We start from the raw sequence: 18,940 nt of genomic DNA on the forward strand, positions 1-18,940 counted from the left end.
GGTGACCTGCACAATTTGGATAAAATGGGTGTAAAAGAATACTGTGTCGGACGCGGGTGCGGGTCGGGTCGGACGCCTGAACAGTGCGGGTCGGTCGCAGGTTTTGCGATTGCGGGCGAGACTTGCTATTGGTGCTGGATATGTTATTCAGGAGTTGAGGAGTCAACTTAAACCGTCCACATTGGATGATGTTCTTTTTTTGCACAGCAATCTAAAGCACCACACCAAACACCAGATAATGTAATTCCCCGGCATTCCATCAAATTTTTTCCTTCAGGTGCGGGTTAGGCGTCGGTATCAATTTATAGCGGGTATTGTAGGGTGCGGATTGTAATTCGCGGGTACGGGCGGGTGAAAATGATACCCGTGCATTGATTCTCGGCCATGGTGGAGAAGGAATTGGGGGAGAAACTCTCTGATGTTCAGATGTACCACGACTTCAGATTGATGAGGAAGGACAAGAGAACTCGGAGAACCCGACGCAGTCGTTTATTCATAATATCATCCAGAGGCGCACAGAGCTTTTGGCCGTGATATAATATATTATATTATGGATTTCTATGCATAATATTATATCATTTAGATATAGAGCTCCAGGTCTCCCGCAGGAGCTCCCGGAGTGTTCTAGAATATCGTATAGAACACGGCCAAAAGCTGTGTGTGCCGGATGATATTATGAATAAATGACTGCGTCTCTGGTAGGCCTACTACATCCTTGCTTCTTTAGTGCTTGTGTGATCTACTGGTCACACGGTAATATCAAAATCCATACCGTAGCGCAAATTCCCACCGGTTTACTCTCTATATCGTTTATACTATAGGGCCTACACCCCTAAGTCCCCCCCACTGGCACTGATCTGTAATGTGCTTGTAGTTTTTTAGAGCCCCCACCCCCACCCCTATTACACTTCCTGTTTTAAATGACGCAAAAATCGTAATTTTACGTCATTTAAAGAAGGAAGTGTTAGAGGTAGATACGGATATCTCCTGTCTCAGGGGGAAATTATGGAATGATGCAAGACCCTTCAAAAGTATGACTGGGTTTCCAGCGATACAAAGCTTAATGCAAATGTGAAGTATCCCTTTAAGACTGGATGCAAATCATTTAAGACAACTGATAACCTCCACCACCAATAAAGGATCAGCGCAGAGAGGCATGGAGGCTCTCAGACTACAATACCAACAACGAGATGCATGCATTGTAATAGAGCATGTAGAGGCCATGATGACAGAGCTGTGCCAAGTGTGTTGCGACTGGGATTTACTTCTTGTTTTGGTTTGTTCTAATGATAATGTCACGACTTCAAGAATATTGTGGAAAGGGAAGATCTATTCCACTTGTTCTGTGGTCATTCTAGTATTCTAATGTAAGATGGGCTTTTCTGAGGGCTTGTACTTAACCCAAGCCCAACTGGGCCTGCACTTCATTCACATTCAACGTTCATGGAAGAAGTATTTGGTCATGGAACGAATATTGCTAGTTATGGTGTAAAGGTAGAAGTAAATCTATAGTTAGAGGTAGGAACTAAGAGGAATAGTAGTAGGAGTAGTAGTTATAGTAGAAGTAGTTTTGCTGGTGAGTTAGCGTCTGTGCTTAGTGTGTGTGCTTGGTGTGCGTGCTTGGTGTGCGTGCTTGGTGTGTGTGTGTGTGTGTGTGTGTGTGTGTGTGTGAGTGTGTGTGTGTGTGTGTGTGTGTGTGTGTGTGTGTGTGTGTGTGTGTGTGTGTGTGTGTGTGTGTGTGTGTGTGTGTGTGTGTGTGTGAGGGAGTGGGGGACTGATAATATGCGAGCCCATGTTGCAACCCTCCAGAGATGCAGGTGATAGAGCTAACAAGTCTTTCAAACACAATGCAACAATTCCTCAACCTCGCCTTGCATTTGCATTGTTATTCTCTTCAGAGTAAAAATCACCTCATCTTACCTACTCTTCATCAGAGGATAAAAACAAAGCAAGTTTAATTTGGAGTTCATGGCATAGCAAGTTATATGTGATTAAATCAATGGTTTATAATATTTTGCATGAGATCTCATAAGAAGGGTCAACTCCTGTGCTCCTTCTTCTAATAAACCCCTAGTTATCTTCTCCTTGTCCCCAACTTCTCCAACTCTACAGACATGTCCAGACATATCAGGCAGGTACAGAGCACACAGGCTAGCATGTAGGGTGCCATGTTACTTAAAATGTTAGTACAATTGTCAGAATAAATGCCCAAAATTAGAACAACAATAAGCACAAATACATCTTTGTTTGTATCATTCTACTTTCTTCACATAAAAAATACCCAATCCAGCAGTTTTCCTGTGGTCTGATGCCAGTGACATGGGTCTGCCTTTTAAATAAATGACAAAAGCGCAAAATAAATGCTGAAACCGGAACAGAGACGTCATTTTCAGTGCTAGTACACTCAGTGCCAACAGGGAAACACTATGCGCTAGTAATACGCAGATAGGGATGTGTAGTGTGGGTGGTTGAATCACAAGGACATTGGCTATGGAAACGGTGAGCTAAATAACCCATGTTGGTTCTCTTCAGACAGCAGAGCCGTCTCTGTTGTGGCGCGCTCCTGTTTGTAGGGAACAACGTGCGTCCTCCACACTATGTGGGGAGAATGTGAAAGCCCTTGCTGCCATGGCAACAAGGCAGCTCCACAGTCTCCAATCCCCATTAAGAGAGATGGGAGGCTCGGGCTGAATGGTGGTGGAGCTAGCATGACACACTGAAAGGGCCTATTTAGATCAAGGGGATTCAGCAGTTAATGAATAGAGCAAGGGCCAATAAATCTATTAGGCAGGTGCATGCTCAGAAGATCTGAAAGTTGGGTTAATATTGTGTTCACTCATGCTGTGGTCCTTTGGGGGTTCTGGTTACATCACGCATACTGGACACATGGTCACAACCTGTGAATGGTGGCAGAGGTAACAGTCATTGAAAACAGGCATCCTAACCGCTGCCGTCCAACAGTCAGCAGCTGAGAGCGGGACGTGACCTTGAACGGAGGCCTTAAGAGCAAATCATTTGAAAATGTGATTAGGTGAGCAAGAGAGAGAGGGAGGGAGAGAGGGGTATTGCATTTGCATTTACATGCATTTTTTTTTTTATCCCTGGTGGATTTTAATCATGTGAACATGAAAGAAAAAACAACATTTGGTAGAATGAACATATCTCCCCCCATGTGTGTCCAGGTTCCCCCGAATATGTTCATTCAGCTGAAAATAGCAAGCCCCTGCCTACACATCTCCAAATCGTAGTTTAGGCAGCTGAACGAATGGGTGGGCTGGAAGTGAAAAGGAAAGAAACTTCACAGTCCGGTGAAGTTTGGTCTTCACCAGACATGAACAGAACGATTCAAAACACAACGGTCCCCTATTAAGGGTGGATAACTAAATACATTATTTTCTCTTAAAGTATGTGCTGTCCGAAATAGTTCAGAGAATCATTGTGGGGTCAACCAATTTTGCATCATATAATATGATGTCAACAAGTGAACATGATAACTGGTTGGTAGTATTTATAGCCATGGTTCTTCGAACAAACTGGTGCAATACAATCCACTTTGGAGTCAGTCCTCCTGATGGTCCTACAAAGGTCATCATCAGATTCAAAAGACTCTTCAGATACAGTGTGTACAATACTTATTTGTATCCACATGCATATGGAAAGATATTGCACTTACTTACTATTACACTTAGTACGCCTACTACACAATAAAATTATGAAACACATTGTGTGTTAACCAGGGTTGAAATTGTCCCATCCGGGGGCTGTGGTGCAGAGTTCAGCAGGGTGGCAGCCACAGGGAGGAAATCCTTCTGGAACCTGTTTGTCAGGGAACACACAGTCCAGGTGCGACCCCCAGAGGGGAGGAGGGTGAACTGCCTGGGGCCGAGCGCTGTCCCTGACCCTGCTGTTCGAGGACATAGTCAAGATAAGCGTGTTCCATTCTGCAGCTCTAACATGATGCCAGCTGGGTGCCACCGATGCCTCTATTCTTGCATCAATGTTGCGGTTCTTCCCATCAAGTATCCTAAATCAAATATCTTAACTAAAATATCGTGGGCCCTTTTCAAATAATATTTTAGTGTGCATATCTTGCACATTAGAGGTCAAGACTTCCCCAGTCTAATATGGCAGCCTCTTACAGTCTCTTACAGCCGTAATGTGGTGGAAGTGCACATTTTGGGACTCTTTTGTCCAAACACACCTGCCAGAACTCTGAAACATCTAATTTGCCAGATCTCAAAAAGTCTCTTAACAAAATAATTCCGTTGACATACCTGTTTAATACCTTGGGGACTATGCAGTCTCATCAGCTTATAATTTCTTGCTACAAAGTAAGAACCCATCCATAGGGTCTCCGGTCACTGAACCTCTGCTTTGAGACTGTCTATTAAAACGAGTCGCACTTCAAGCTGCGTGTGTCACCAGAAGCTTATTGGGTTCCAGGTGGATCTTGTGCTGGGTTCCTGTTCCCTGAAGTACCGTATGTCACATATGCATCTTCGATAGTATGCACCAAACTTCTTCTTTGTGTTCCCTTCTTACTACACGTAATAAAGTACTGGCCTTTCGTCCTAGTGTACAGCTGTATTGCCTTTGCCTACCCTCCCTGCAGTGGTCCACCCTCCCTGAATTGATCCACCCTCCCTGCAGTGGTCAACCCTCCCTGCAGTGGTCCACCCTCCCTGAATTGATCCACCCTCCCTGCAGTGGTCAACCCTCCCTGCAGTGGTCCACCCTCCCTGGAGTGGTCAACCCTCCCTGCAGTGGTCCACCCTCCCTGAATTGATCCACCCTCCCTGCAGTGGTCAACCCTCCCTGCAGAGGTCCACCCTCCCTGCAGTGGTCCACCCTCCCTGCAGTGTTCAACCCTCCCTGCAGTGGTCAACCCTCCCTGCAGTGGTCCACCCTCCCTGCAGTGGTCCACCCTCCCTGCAGTGTTCCACCCTCCCTGCAGGTGCCACAGGTGTGCAGGTGATGCTTCCTGTCTGCCGTTGTCTCTGCCAGCACTGTATGACTTAGCAACCATCTCTGGCTCAGACTCATCTTGAAACAACCCGTCAAGTATGTAAGGCATTGTTTAATTACTTCTCTGGCTTGGTAAACTTGCTGTACTGTTATGTCCCGGGTGTGAACATCTTCTTTCTCCGTGGCTCCTATGAACAGTGGTTCACACTCTAACCATCCATGTGGTTACAGTGTGAACCACTGTTCATTTGAGCTCAGTAAATGGACTGAGCTGCTCCATTTGGCCACAACTAATACAACCACGCTTCTGGTTACCCTATCAACGTGGACCTTGATAGCTCACCAGCTGTTAACTTCACTAAACAAGCGTGCTCCGTGCACCTTGTACCTTAAAGCCTATAGTCGAGCCAAAGGCCAGATTGTGTACTCCTAGTAGCATGATAAGTTCTGCACTAACAAACGGACATCAGTGTGTTTAGTTGTAGCTCCACTGTATTGTAGAGCTCTGGGACCTAGCATTTGTCTATAGGTGCCCTCAGTCCCTCTGGGTAACCTGATCCCACCCTAGACTACGTCTGAGCCCAACATTAACTAGGATTAACTTGTTGGTGCCTCCTAGAGGTTAAATGACAAAATCAATTATATTCCACCATGGGCTTGGTTACATTTATAATACACATCATCTATCTATTTCTGATTTCTGACACAAAAACAAGCCATGCAATTTCTTTAGGATTGATTATTTAATTAAAACCGAAGTCTTTCCTCATCACTTCTGGCGGGCCATTGGCACTACTTCCTAATTTGCACCTTGTTTTATCTGTGTGGGTTTATGTCCTTCCTATTGAGGCCGTCATGGAAGGGCATGGTTCCTCTCTTGGCCATTCCTCTTCATCATGATACCTCTTCCCTGTGGCAGAACCCAGCTAGCCTGTCATTATTGAATCCACTTGAAAGGAAAACCAACAGTCAAGAACAGAAAATATACCACACACACACACACATACGTAAGCATACATACACATGCACCCACACAAACACGCAGGCACATATATTAACAGACATTGATGCACACAAATAAACACATACACACAAATGCATGCACAGACACAGACACAGAACAGCATTCTGCAGCATTTCATTCATGGAACCTTTGGCAAACTGTAAATTGACAGGCCCTGGAGCTGGCCAGGTGTGCTGACTTACGAGTGGCTGCTGTTGTTTAGCGGAGTCTCACATGATGAGCGGAAGGTAACCTCAGGGACATGAAGCTGAACTCAACCTCCCCTGGAGCTGATGGTCCCAGACAGACAGGGTGGTTCTCCTGGTTCCTTCAGCCCCTGTGCCTCATACCCACAGGCGCCTGGGGCAGAAGAACCCCCCCCCCCCCTGACCTTAAAGAGGAGGGGAGAGGAAAGGAGACTCAGACCCCATCTGACCAGCACGGAAAATCATTTAGTGACATTAGGGTCTACTGACTCTGCCGGGAAGAAACAGGAAATGTAAATAAATATCCTAAGCATTGTATATATTGTATATACGTCTATCCTGACTTTTTAGTAAACTCATTATCACATGTTGTTTTGAAATGTTTTTCTACTGGAAAGCTGAACAATTAGGCTACGGCGGTGTATTGTTTCATTCTGTTAGCATTCTGTTCCTGCAGAGGGGGAAGCATAGTAATGGCTTTTAGTGTCCCTTCACCTGCTGAAAGGACTGAAGGGGTCGGGCGTCCCAAAGGGAAATATGCAGTGATGAAAAAAGGAACTTGATGGGGATTTAATATGAAAGGAGAGATAGGGAATGAATGAGTGAACAATATGAAACCTACAGCAAACAAAGCAGCACAGATTGACTGACAAGTGTCCCACTATCCCCTCTGGTACAAATACAATGCTGACAATGGTACGATTAAACTTAAAATAAAGATCAGATAAAGCAGTTATTTTATTCTCTCCATTTTCTTTTAATACAGGGGTTGTCCCCTACAAATCAATCAAATGATGGAATAACAAATGAATGGAGGACAGGTAGACGGAGGAAGAGATGCAAGGGCTGTATTTGGGAATTATATGCACCTGCCTAATTATCATTGATAAAATTAAAGTCTTCTGCTCAACCGTCTCTTAAGAAGTGTATATCTCGTAAATATAATTATCAACTAAATATGCCTAATCACCCACCACTAGATGTCGCCAGACACCACCTGAAATCCATTTAGTTGGGGGGTCTCAGGGTGATTTGCAGTGTATCAAAGGGTTCTAGTATTTCAAGGCCAAGAATAATTTCTGAGGGACTACTTACGATTACAATCATGGGCAAATAAACTAAAGGGATGTAAATGTGTCCCGGACATTTGAAAGATCATACAATCGATGCTAGACAATAGGTCTTGTGTAGCGATCTCCTTACAACACTACCATACATTGGGAAAATATCAAATAGAACAATATTAAGTTATTTAGCTCCAATAAGACAATTCTCTTTATTTAAGATTTAAATGAAAAATAAATGTTAAATGATCTGCATTAAATGTATAATCAATATTACTTTGTAAACTGTAGACAAACATTATGCGTTTTTTTTGACAACGCAACTTGATCAAAAATAGAATAATTTTCAGATATAGCAAGATGAGCTTGGCAGTGGGTAAACCAAAGAGGATCCAAACGTACTAAATATCAAGTACCATTTTGATGCTATAATAAATGGAATACATGGTTTTACTGTTGTTACAGTAATGAAATAAAACCTTTACACTACATTTGCTAACATTTTTAAATAAATACTATTTTTATGAGTGGCATACAAATAAAGTATTACATGGCATGCATACTTAATGACAACGGTCAGACTGAGAAGGTTTAGTGGCGTCATTACAAATATTACAAAAAGCCATACATCATATAATATTAAAGGCAGTATAAATGTATGCATGTGATATAATCATATTAAAGAGTGATTCTGTCTGTATTTGAACACATTTCAAGGTACTAATTAAGAATTTCAAAACTGCAGACCTGTCATTCAATAGTAAAACAAAAGTAGTAACACCCTTCTACTGGAATAATGTGAAGTTTCGATTTGTTTTGTGACTATCTAGAAGGCTTTGCGTCTTAAGATTTATACGTCATACAATAGAACCAGTGCATGTTATTAAATTAAATTATTAGACACAGTTGCATGTAGGAAAAAAATCAGCAGCATGTCAAAAGGTATCTTTTCAGAAAAAAAGACAAAATCTCATTGAAGAACATGGATGTTTCATCTCAGACACCCTGGTCGCACATCGGAGTCATGTATCATGCAGTAAATCATTGTAACGTAGGATAAAACTGAGCCACACGGTCAGTGTTGTATTAAATAGCACGCAGCATCTGTCCGACTGAATGTGTTGGTCCGACTGTGGATCATCTGGCTCCTGTGCGCTTGACCACAATGGTGCCGGCCACCATGTCATACACAGTTCTGTTGTGCTGGAAGAACAGCAGCGTGATGAACGCAGGGAAGAAGAAGGCGATGGAGAAGTTCTTGTTCAGGGCTCTAATGGTGGAACTGCAGGAAAAGAGGCAGACAGCTGCGGCTTTATGCCCAATACTAACGACAAGGGGAGACTTGCAGACAGTAAAGGTTGCAATTATACTTATATAATAGAAGAATTATACCACTATCTTTCAGAACACAAAACACATGGCAATGTAGGGACAGATAGACTACATGAAGCGAGCAGCAAATGACAGCCCTGTTTCATTTATGCTCTATGAGCTTATCGCTGTTAAAAAAAACTATTCTATTTATCTTTTGGTTAGTACTACAAAATATGAACCAACATTACTGCGCTAAAGGTTTGAGCCAAGGTGATGCTGCAGAAGAAACATCCACCCTTATTTTGCACATGAGGAACCACAACAATAAGCTGGAGGACTCACGCAGAGAGGGAGACCTCTGTGGCCGGCACCACCAGGACCATGCGAGGCTGTACAAGGACCGAAGAGTCACACATCACCACCTGGAGGCCCAGGAGGAGTTTGCCCGGGGTGGCCCCCCCCGCCCCCCAGAGACAGGCAATCTGGAAAGAAGAAAAAGGAGTTCTCAGGGCGTGTTCACACAGGCAGTTTTTTTTCCATAAGAAAAACACCCGACCAGAGCGTTTTTTTACCAACTAAAAAACGGCGGGGGTTTTGTCTAGTTCATTCTAGAGCACAATGTTCTAGAGCACATATACGTTGTAAATCGGTTACAGTATCAAAGTGGTTTGACTACGCTACTTGTATCAGTTTCAACTAGTTACAATGTCGAGGATTGTTGTTTTGGCGTTGGATGCCAACGACGAGGATAACGATTGTGGGTGCATGATATAAACGGGGACGGCAGCAGTACGGTGCATTTCATAGTTTGATACAAGAGCTACGGTTTGATAATGCAGTGCGTATTTCAGACTCGACAAGAGTCAATTTGAAACCCTTTTGCGCATCATTGCGCCTTCAATAATAAAGCAAGACACCCACATGAGGCAAGCCATATTTAAACAATACGTGTTTTGAGGACTTTCCTGGTGACGCAAGTTCTCGTTCATTGGTCAGCTGCCAAAAAACTGCCTGACGTCGGGTGCTTTTTCTTGGTGAGTTTAACTTTTCCCAACTTGAAAACCACAGAGCAGTGAAAAAAACCCGCTGGCAGCGGTGTTTTTAAAAGCACCTGCTCTTTACAAAAACACTATCATAGGAATATAATGTAAAACATCCACCCGCACCTGAAAAAAAAACTGCCTGTGTGAACATGCCCTCAGGAATTAGAACTGCTGCAGGAAAGTTAATCTGTTTAGAAACTAAGTACATTTAGAACTATTGACATTTAGAATTTGGCTGTTTCAATCACAGATCTTGTTTAGAAACAGACAATTATGAACAGTGAGATGTTTCACAAAATGTATTATAACAGGACTTTCAAGAACGAGGACCCATTGGCAGAACTACAGATATTAAAGACAATACACAAAAAAAATATTGATGAAGCATATCTTTGGACATAGACTAAGGGTCAGACCTGTATCCTTATGGTTACTTGCAGCGCTAAATATGAAAAGCAATATCCTGAATGTTTGTAATCTCACCTCGTAAAAACACACCAATACCCGGTAGACGAGGGCTACAAGCATCATCTTCTGAAGCTCCTCCATGGAGGTGTCCTCATCTATCTCCTCCACTATGAAGTGCATGGCAAACTTGGAGATATCCCTTGGGAACAAGCAATGCTGATAATTGAACAACACCGTTTCTTTCAAATCTATCAATACTGGACTTGCATGAAAACAATTGCTTAACACGTCCACTCAGACACATCACTTACTTCATCCCACTCAGATGCATGATGCTGATGATGATGGTCGCCTTTATGAAGAACAATATGAAGAAATCCACCATTTCAGCAACAAGCCTCTGAAAGGGCGAAGGAATGATATACTCTCGACCTGAAACGTTGTGGTAGCAGTTAAACATAGCTGATCGATCTTTTAGTGGAGCATACTTAATGCATTAGTGCACCTATGTGCGTACCTGGTCTGAGTGCGTTCCGCTGGTCCGGGGTCTGTTGCTGGGTCAGTGTGGCCGCCGGGAGGGAGCTGCTGCCCTGGGCCTGCAGCCCGGTCGGCCCGGCGGGGCTGGGGAGACCCGGCGAGTAGGTGGACAACGGCAGACCAAATGGGTTGTTGTACCAGTTCTGTGCATCGAAGCCGGTGAACTCATTGTGTGGCGTGGTGGTCCCGGGGTGTAGTAGAGGGTGGTAGTGAGGCATGGCAGCACACACAGACACCCAGCTCTGCCAGCCCACAGCGCCGCTGTAGTACTGCCACATCCAGCCCTGGAGCTCTGAGCAGTACTCCGTGGTGCTGCGTCTTTCACAAACCTCATTCTTCATGTTCATATTTGCTTGGTTTGTTCTCCTTTTAATGTACGCGTATGGCTTTTCCTTGTTAAGAAGAATCATGTTTTCCTTATCGCGTTCAATGTTGGCGTTTTCGTCCGCCGCCATGTTTGTAATGACGTCACATTACGTCACCGGTAGTTTAAAAGTTTGAGTTCTTTAATATATATATATATATATATATACAGTATATATATATATATAAACGTCATAATTAAAATAATATAAACACAAGTCCTTGCTTCGGGCATATACAATTTTGATGGACGAAATCCAGACACCCGTTAGCATATGGTATGACCCAACCATACAGGGCTATCAGTGCTCGCTATCCCCTGTCTACAGTCAATATCCATTGAATTCTCATCTGAGATGTTTCCCAGCTGCTAACAGCTTCTGAGTTTAATAGGAGTTAGCATTTGCACCAAACAAGCATAAACGGGCTTTAGGCCTGTGCCGTTTACTGCAGCGCACCATGCGTTATCCGGGTCACATGAACATCTGAAATACGCCTGATAACTGCAACGACCAATTAAAAGTACTCTGAAACTAACGTCACTCTTCACATGTTAGGCCTATGGGTCTTCCAGGTCATGCTTCTCCATTGGCTGCCAATCTTGTGCTAGCCCATGCTGAGAAAATGCCAGCCCACTTATTGCACTGATACAATAATTATATGACCAGGTCAGAAGATGCAGCTCTTACATTGTTAAAGCTATGGCAACCATGTAATGCAACTTTAAAAACGTAAGGCCCTTGAACAACAGCAGTGCAAAATGTCCCAGCCGCCCAGTGCAGAGGGCCCTGGTGGTGGTTCTGTTCAACTCAAGCCAACTAAGCACTAACATGACTGTAACAACAGGTTACAGTCATGTGAAAAGGCTCATTAGGCAAGGACTTAACGACAAGTACAGACAATTGACTGAAATGGATTTATTGAAGAGATTGCATTTTGGACTCCACCGGTTATTCAACTTCCTGAAGAGTTATGCCTCCCTTTCATAAGTCCTCACTGCAACCACATCACCAGCAGTGCATGTCTGGAGAAAATATAACAATCCATTAGGTGTGCAGCCAGGACAAATCCGGTATTTTGAACATTGAGTCCCCTTTCTGGTATGTCTCGGATGAAATAGAGTGGTTAACACCGAGATTTTTGATATTGGTCCTGTCTTGAGTATTTGGCTAATACACCCTGCCTGCTTCACAATGTGCATTCAAAAACACACCTAAACGTTCGTTTTCAGAAATGTGAAACTCATGTGGTAGGCCTAATTGGTGTTCATTGATGTTCCAAATCAAGTGTCGTAGCAAAATACAGTTTGTCCTGTTTTTATTTAGCATTTTGATGATTGAATGTTGATTGAAACTCGATTTATGAAAACGAACGTTTAGGGGTGTACTCGACAGTAGCTACCAATAATCAAAATGTCGGTCTTAACCACTCCTTCATCCTAGACGAACTGGAAAAGGCGCTCAATGTTCAAAATGCCGGAATTGTAAAGTAAAAACCAAAGACGTCAGACAGTCGCTCAATGTTCAAAATACCGGAATTGTAAAGTAAAAACCAAAGACGTCGGACAGTCGATGGTGCTCACCGTTATGAGTTTGCCACTCTCCAGTGCTCGCTCCAGGGTCGTGCTCCTGCCGTCCCACGTTTGTTTCTGCACCAACTTTCCGTTGATAAACGAGACGATGGTCTGCAGGGAGGAGGGTCACCATTATGCATGAGCACACACGTTTGAAACACAGGGAGGGGTCGATGCATCCAGCAGAACCCACCTTGGTCACTCTGTCGTCAGCGGTTCTCTCTTCAAACTCTTCGTCCAGTTTGAATTTAATTTCGGTACTTTTGAAAGTACTTTGTGTCTTCATGGAAATGACACCTTCAGCCACGCTGACGATGAATTTTGGTTTGATCACGTTCCCCACCTGGCGACTGGCCATGCCGACCCCTGCGTAGACAGTGAATTGTCGTCAGGTGTCCATAGAGACCAGTCAATGATGAGACCCGCTTGTTGCCACGTGGTCCGAATTGTAAATTAAGGTAGCCTAAGACCTGTAGCCAGCCTGCAGTCCAAAAGCAAAGACAATCAAATCAAATCAAGCCTTGACATTTCAAACGAGGCGACCTCACCTATTGCCCTCATGTACTCATCAAAGTTCTCACTGAGGCTCATCTTCCATGTTCCAACAAATTGGTCCACCATTTTCGCGGTAAACTTTGTGCAGCCAAAGACCTCTTAACAGTGGGGTATGGGGCTGAATAACACTCAAGTTTAAGCACGACGACTATTTTCACCAACGAATCACAGGCATTAGAGGGGCGTGGTGTTAGAGCAGGTAGATACCTGCAATCGGCGCATCAGAGAGAGAGAGAGAGAGAGAGAGAGAACAATTATAATATCACACGTTTGCATTTAGTTATTTCTTTAACAGTCTTATTCCTTGTCCTTTAACAGTCTTATTCCTTGTCCCTGAGCTACAGGGCTGATAGAATGATAGTCTTAATAGCTATAGCTTTCTTGAAAACCCTCAACAGGCTAGCTCAACCAGACATGACCCATGTCTTTACCTTTCTGCAACCATTTATTTTATTTGTTTGTTTATTTGACAGGGACAGTGCATATTAATAGACATTTCTGTAAATATGCCAGATTTAGCCAGAAGGTTAGTTTCCATCTGCAGTCCTTGGCCAGATGTAACAATAGGCTCCCTAAAAAGCAAATAAGCAAATAACAGAAAGAGTTTAAAAAAGAACATAGAAAAGCAACAGATAAAACATTAATTATAACCACATACAAGTATTCAGTAGTTCAAGCATTAAAATACATGAAGCATGCAGGACAAACAAGAGTCAGCATCAAACAAACACAAATTGAAAAGGTAGACTAGGACTTATAGAAGACATCTATATGTGTTAGACATCGAGGCAGTAGCCCACCAAAGCAGACAGTACATGCACAACAAACTAACAAAAAGTCGACATGACAATAGTACATGAAGCAGCACAGGAGAGACATAGAACGAGCTACAAAAAGCATACAAACAAGCAAGCATACAAAGTAAGTTGCAGGACAAATTCACAGACACGCTGACACAAGGAGGCAAGAGCAGGCGGGTCAAGTTTAGTGCTGGCAGATCATATTATCAATCAGCCACTGTTTCAGATTAGAACTAAATGACCGATATGTGTTTAGGTCTCTGATACATGTTGGGATGTTATTCCATTCACGTGAGGCTGCAACAGAGAAGGCTGACTGACTGAAGGTACTTTTCCTAAATGGAATAATGCAGTCCCTTCTCATGACTCCTCTTGTGATCCGATGTTGGTTTGTTCTAATAGTTACAAATTCTCTAAGTGGAGGAGGGGCCATGCCATGTATGATTTTGTAAAAGAGACATGCATTTTTGTGCTTAATCATGTTTTCCCAGCTCACTAGATTGTGTTTTCTTAAAATTGCACAGTGATGGAATTGCCTTGGTTTTTTGTCCAGAACTTTCAGTGTTTGTTTATACAAAGACTGTAGTGGTTTTAGTGTTGTGTGATTAGCCTGAGACCAGCTCGTCAGACAGTAGCTCATGTGAGAGAATATCATTGAATGCATGTACATCATGGCTGCCTGGGTGGACATAGAGTTTCGTATAAATTTGAAATTGGCAAGATTGAATTTGATCCTTTTGCAGACAGTTTTTACATGTGCCCTGAAATTAAAGTTGGAGTCCAGAATAATGCCAAGGTATTTAAATTCCTTAACAATTTCTAATTTTTCTCCTGACACAAGAACATCTGGGTTTTCACTACAGTCCTTTGTTTTGGAGAAGAACATACCAACAGTCTTAGACACATTTAGTTGGAGACAGCACTGATTGAGCCATGCTGTAATTTTCAGCATGGCCTTTGTGAGTTTGGCAGCAACTTCGGTTTTTGTCAATCCATGCACATACAGCACAGTATCATCAGCATACATTTGAATGTGGGCCTCTGGACACACAGACGGCAAGTCGTTGATATACAAACAAAATAAAAGTGGACCCAGTATGGATCCCTGTGGGACACCAGTGGACAAGGAGAGGGTGTCAGATTGCTGGTTATTTATTCGAACAGTTTGAGTTCGGTTAAAAAGGTATGATTCAATCCATTGACGTGCCTCAACAGAAAAATTAAAATTGGATAACTTGGATAATAGAACCTTGTGATTCACATTGTCAAATGCTTTGCGGAGATCAAGAAAGACAACACCGACAACGCCACGCTTATCCAACAGTGATTTAATTTTCTCAATGAAAAAACAATTAGCCGTCTCGGTTGAGTGGTTGGATCTGAAGCCAAATTGCATTGGATGAAGGGGGAATGAGCTTTTGTTCAGGTGGTGTATGATTTGCTCAGCTACACACTTCTCTGCTACTTTAGACATTATAGGGAGGATGCTGATCGGCCTATAGTTACAGGCCAAATGATGTAAATTTGATTTGAATTGGCGTGACAATTGCAGATTTCCAAATACTTGGAAACTGCCCTTGGGATATTGAAAGATTAACAATTTTAGTGATGGGATTGGCTAATGATGAACCGATATCTTTAAGCATCATTGAGTCCATACCAAATGAATCTTTAGCTTTTGAGGGTTTGAGAGATCTAATAATACCTGTGATTTTTATTTCTGAGACAGTGTTTATACTGAAGGCTGGCTCCATTGTTTTTACTGAGGACACATTAACATGATCAGTCGAGAAGCCCTTTGCAATAGTTGCTACAGAATCAACAAAGTATCGATTAAGAGCTACTGCTACTTTAGATGGGTCCTTGGTCAGCTTTCCATTCAAGTCAAGTTCAATTGACCTTCCTGCGCTATGATGTTGTCCCATGAGATTTTTTAACTGAGTCCATATTACTTTCGGATTACCCCGTGCCTCACTAATTATAGCAATAAAGAAATCAGCCCTAGCTTTCCTCAGACCTGTTATCACTTTATTTCTTAACATGGCAAAGTGATATTTGTCATGATAAAATTTTGTTCTAATGGCCATTTTTAATGCAAGGTCACGCTCTTTCATTAGTTTCAAAATGTCTGCATTTATCCAGGGAAGACTGTTCTTTTTATTCCTACTCCTAATGCTACGGGAAAATTCTGCAATTATACTCTGAATTTTACTTGAGAATATTTGACTGCCCTCACTCAGGTTTTTTCCAAATAACAGATCATTCCAGTTAAAACTATGAATAGTGTTTTTAAAAGACTCTTGCATGTTCTTGGGGATTCTAATGCTTTCATGTTCCTTAGCAGAGGAGCTAAATCTCTTTTTTGTTAACTTTCTGACCACAAGAGTTAGATTGTGGTCAGATAGCCCAGTTATCATGTTGTACGTTTTTGAGATTCTCTCCGGTCTGTTACTGAACACTAAATCAATCTGAGTTCTGGTGGATTGGGTTATTCTTGTTGGACCTTTAATCAGCTGTGAGAGATCTAGCCCATCGGTTATTTGTTTGAGGTTCTTTCTAATTGATCTATCTTCCCAATTTACATTAAAATCTCCCATTATTATCACCTCTTTCTTAAAATGACATTCCTTGAGCATGTTTTGGAATTTTTCATAAAAATCATTATTTGAGGAGGGTGGGCGATACATTACAATAAGAATAAAAGACCTTTGTGGTGCATTCAACCATGAAGCTGCATTGCTCCCATAATACATTCAGTTAAGTGGAGTAACTCCCTGGACTGTGGTCCTTACACCAGAGGTGTGTGTGTGTGTGTGTGTGTGTGTGTGTGTGTGTGTGTGTGTGTGTGTGTGTGTGTGTGTGTGTGTGTGTGTGTGTGTGTGTGTGTGTGTGTGTGTGTGTGTGTGTGTGTGTCACACCTTTCTTCTGACGAAGCCCCTAGTGGGCATTAAATGCATCTGTGTATGTAGGCCTGCCTAAATCATGCACACCCCTGCTTAAGCTCTCTCTAGTGTAGTCTTTCCAAAAGACTGGGTCGTGACTCGTGACCCACATTAGCATTTAAAAACAATGTCAACAAGAAGAATGTTTTTGATAGTACTGAATGTTTGTATTGTTCTGATAATTTTACTTATAACATTGAATCTAGTTGAAAGGCTAATGAAATAAAAACAATGAGATAGCCAAAACAAGGTGACATTAACTCGGCCTAAATGCATTTATTTGGTCTCATTTATAAAGTATTTGATATGTGTATTATGTTTTCAATAACAAGTGCATAAAACAAAGTTGTGATTTATCTCTTCGAAAAGGCTGGTTTAAGTTCATATATAATGGGTTGCGGAATTGGCAGTAAAAACGTTCAGGAATGTTCATTTATGCACAAATTTGTTCTTCTCACAATTTTATAGATAAGGCCTATTGTGAATTGGGTCGCGATGGTTTGTAATTAAAAAAAATGGGTCCCCAGAAAAAAAGTTTGGAAAACACTGCGGATGAGTGGGTAAATGGATTTTAAATGTATTAAGTAGGAAAGAAATACCATAACATGCATATAATTAATAGCTACAAGCATGATACATAAACTACTAATATGAATATTATGCTGCATAACAGGCTGGCTCCCTGAGTGCTACCAACATATAATATTATGAATATTTATCCAGTATTTATCACTACATTATATCAAGGCCTCAGTACAATGGCAACTCCATCTTTGTATAATAAATAACATTACATTAGGTTTATTAAGCTGACATTTTTGTCCAAGTGCATTCAGCAATAAAGATATATCCCGAAAAGGGAAAGAATCATCAAAGTAAATACAATTCATCACATTAATCTGCCTCAGAGTTCAATATAGAAACAAGAGAAAGATACATTTTGTTTTTTTTGTATTCATCTTTTTATGTCAGTTTTTATTTTATTCATGGGCAAAAATGCATTTTCACTAATCTATTGTTCAGCCTCATGGGTCTCAGCTTTCCTGATCCTTAGTGGGAAAGAGGGTTAGTTGTGGACCAACATTGTGGAGCCAGGACAGCAAAAAATCAAGGTTTTGTTGAGCGGCTGGTGGGGTCCCCACATAGTGAAGGAACAGTCAATCTGGTAGTCATAGAGCGTGGACGGGTGGATTGGTGAACGGGCTTGGGTTTACGGTTCGACCATGTCCTGGATCTAGAATGTACAGGAGTCATTCGCAGCACGGTAGGCAAGTAGCAGTGTCTTGAATCTGATTTGAGCAGCCACTGGTAGCCAGTCCAGGGAGTGGAGGATTGGTGTAGTGTGGGAGAGCCTCTGTCGGTTGAAGACCAGCCGGGCTGCGGCAGTCTGGATGAGCTGCAGAGGACGAATAGCGCATGCAGGCAGACCAGCCACAAGGAGGTCACAGTCTAGACACAAGATGACAATAGCCTGGACCAAAACCTGGGTGGCTCTCTGAGTTAGAAACTGACATATCCTCCAGGTTCAGTCCTAGTCAGGCACCACAGAGTAGTGATATTGATGGAGAGATTGCAGATTCCTTAAAAGGAAGGAAAAGGAAGTGAAAGTAGGAGATGGAGAGGTCAGATGGTGACAGCAGCTGGGTGGGGAAATGAGCGTATGTCATGTATCTTTTCAACAAAGTAGTTAGTTGGAGGTTAAAGAAGGAGCTTTCGGCTGCAGACAGGGAGGAGAGAAGAGCTTGGGAGGCGAGAAGGTCGTCAGGGCGCATTTACTTGCGCCCTGAAGACCACAGTTGGTTCTGTTAGAACCGAGTCAGACCACCAAGGTGCCAGAGGGGTCAGAGAGCCTGTCGATAGGTCAGAGGTCAGGGTGAGTCCAGAGGAGGACAAAGGAGAGAGGAGAGTCTTCATGGCAGAGTGGGGAGGCAGGAGTGAGAAGGGGTCAGGGGAGGGGAGCTGATAGGAAAGATGAGAGAAGAGGGAGATGTGGAGGACAGTGAGAGTATGTGTAGAAGAAGGAGACAGGTAGTAGAGGACGATGCGGTCTGCCTGCCTATTCTCACGAGCCCTCCAGCATCCCATTGACCGGTGGCCAGTGACAAAAGCGGAGGGTTTTTAACTGTATAAACACCTTGCCCGCAGCAGCACACTGACCCATTCTCTG

General features: G+C 42.7%; 2 protein-coding genes across 2 annotated transcripts; both read right to left on the reverse strand.

Annotated features, from left to right (window-relative positions):
* Positions 1-6,907: 6,907 nt before the first annotated feature.
* Positions 6,908-11,019, reverse strand: LOC115554451 (protein FAM8A1). Its single transcript, XM_030371212.1, has 5 exons — positions 10,521-11,019; positions 10,315-10,435; positions 10,079-10,202; positions 8,895-9,034; positions 6,908-8,520 (listed from the first exon to the last, which is right to left on the reverse strand). Exons 1-5 carry the CDS (start codon positions 10,993-10,995, stop codon positions 8,376-8,378), a joined length of 1,005 nt encoding a protein of 334 aa, XP_030227072.1. The 5' UTR covers positions 10,996-11,019; the 3' UTR covers positions 6,908-8,375.
* A 781-nt stretch (positions 11,020-11,800) lies between these two features.
* Positions 11,801-13,194, reverse strand: fabp4b (fatty acid binding protein 4b). The gene is made up of 4 exons (XM_030371217.1): positions 13,025-13,194; positions 12,670-12,842; positions 12,486-12,587; positions 11,801-11,927 (listed from the first exon to the last, which is right to left on the reverse strand). The coding sequence occupies exons 1-4, from the start codon at positions 13,095-13,097 to the stop codon at positions 11,874-11,876; spliced, it is 402 nt and encodes a 133-aa protein (XP_030227077.1). The 5' UTR covers positions 13,098-13,194; the 3' UTR covers positions 11,801-11,873.
* Between the last annotated feature and the right edge of the window lie 5,746 nt (positions 13,195-18,940).

The sequence above is a fragment of the Gadus morhua genome, chromosome 11 (assembly GCF_902167405.1).
Source record: "Gadus morhua chromosome 11, gadMor3.0, whole genome shotgun sequence".
Lineage (NCBI taxonomy): Eukaryota > Metazoa > Chordata > Actinopteri > Gadiformes > Gadidae > Gadus > Gadus morhua.

What these genes read in the sequence shown, in the direction of transcription:
- LOC115554451 (XM_030371212.1), bottom strand. Translation starts at nt 10,995, where the DNA reads ATGGCGGCGGACGAAAACGCCAACATTGAACGCGATAAGGAAAACATG. An exon ending in ATGCATCTGAGTGGGATGAA is followed by an intron (nt 10,203 to 10,314) that starts GTAAGTGATGTG and finishes CTTGTTCCCAAG; the next exon opens with GGATATCTCCAAGTTTGCCA. An exon ending in TATTGGTGTGTTTTTACGAG is followed by an intron (nt 9,035 to 10,078) that starts GTGAGATTACAA and finishes TCTTCTTTCCAG; the next exon opens with ATTGCCTGTCTCTGGGGGGC.
- fabp4b (XM_030371217.1), bottom strand. Translation starts at nt 13,097, where the DNA reads ATGGTGGACCAATTTGTTGGAACATGGAAGATGAGCCTCAGTGAGAAC. An exon ending in TGAGTACATGAGGGCAATAG is followed by an intron (nt 12,843 to 13,024) that starts GTGAGGTCGCCT and finishes CTGTCTACGCAG; the next exon opens with GGGTCGGCATGGCCAGTCGC. An exon ending in CTGACGACAGAGTGACCAAG is followed by an intron (nt 12,588 to 12,669) that starts GTGGGTTCTGCT and finishes TCCTCCCTGCAG; the next exon opens with ACCATCGTCTCGTTTATCAA.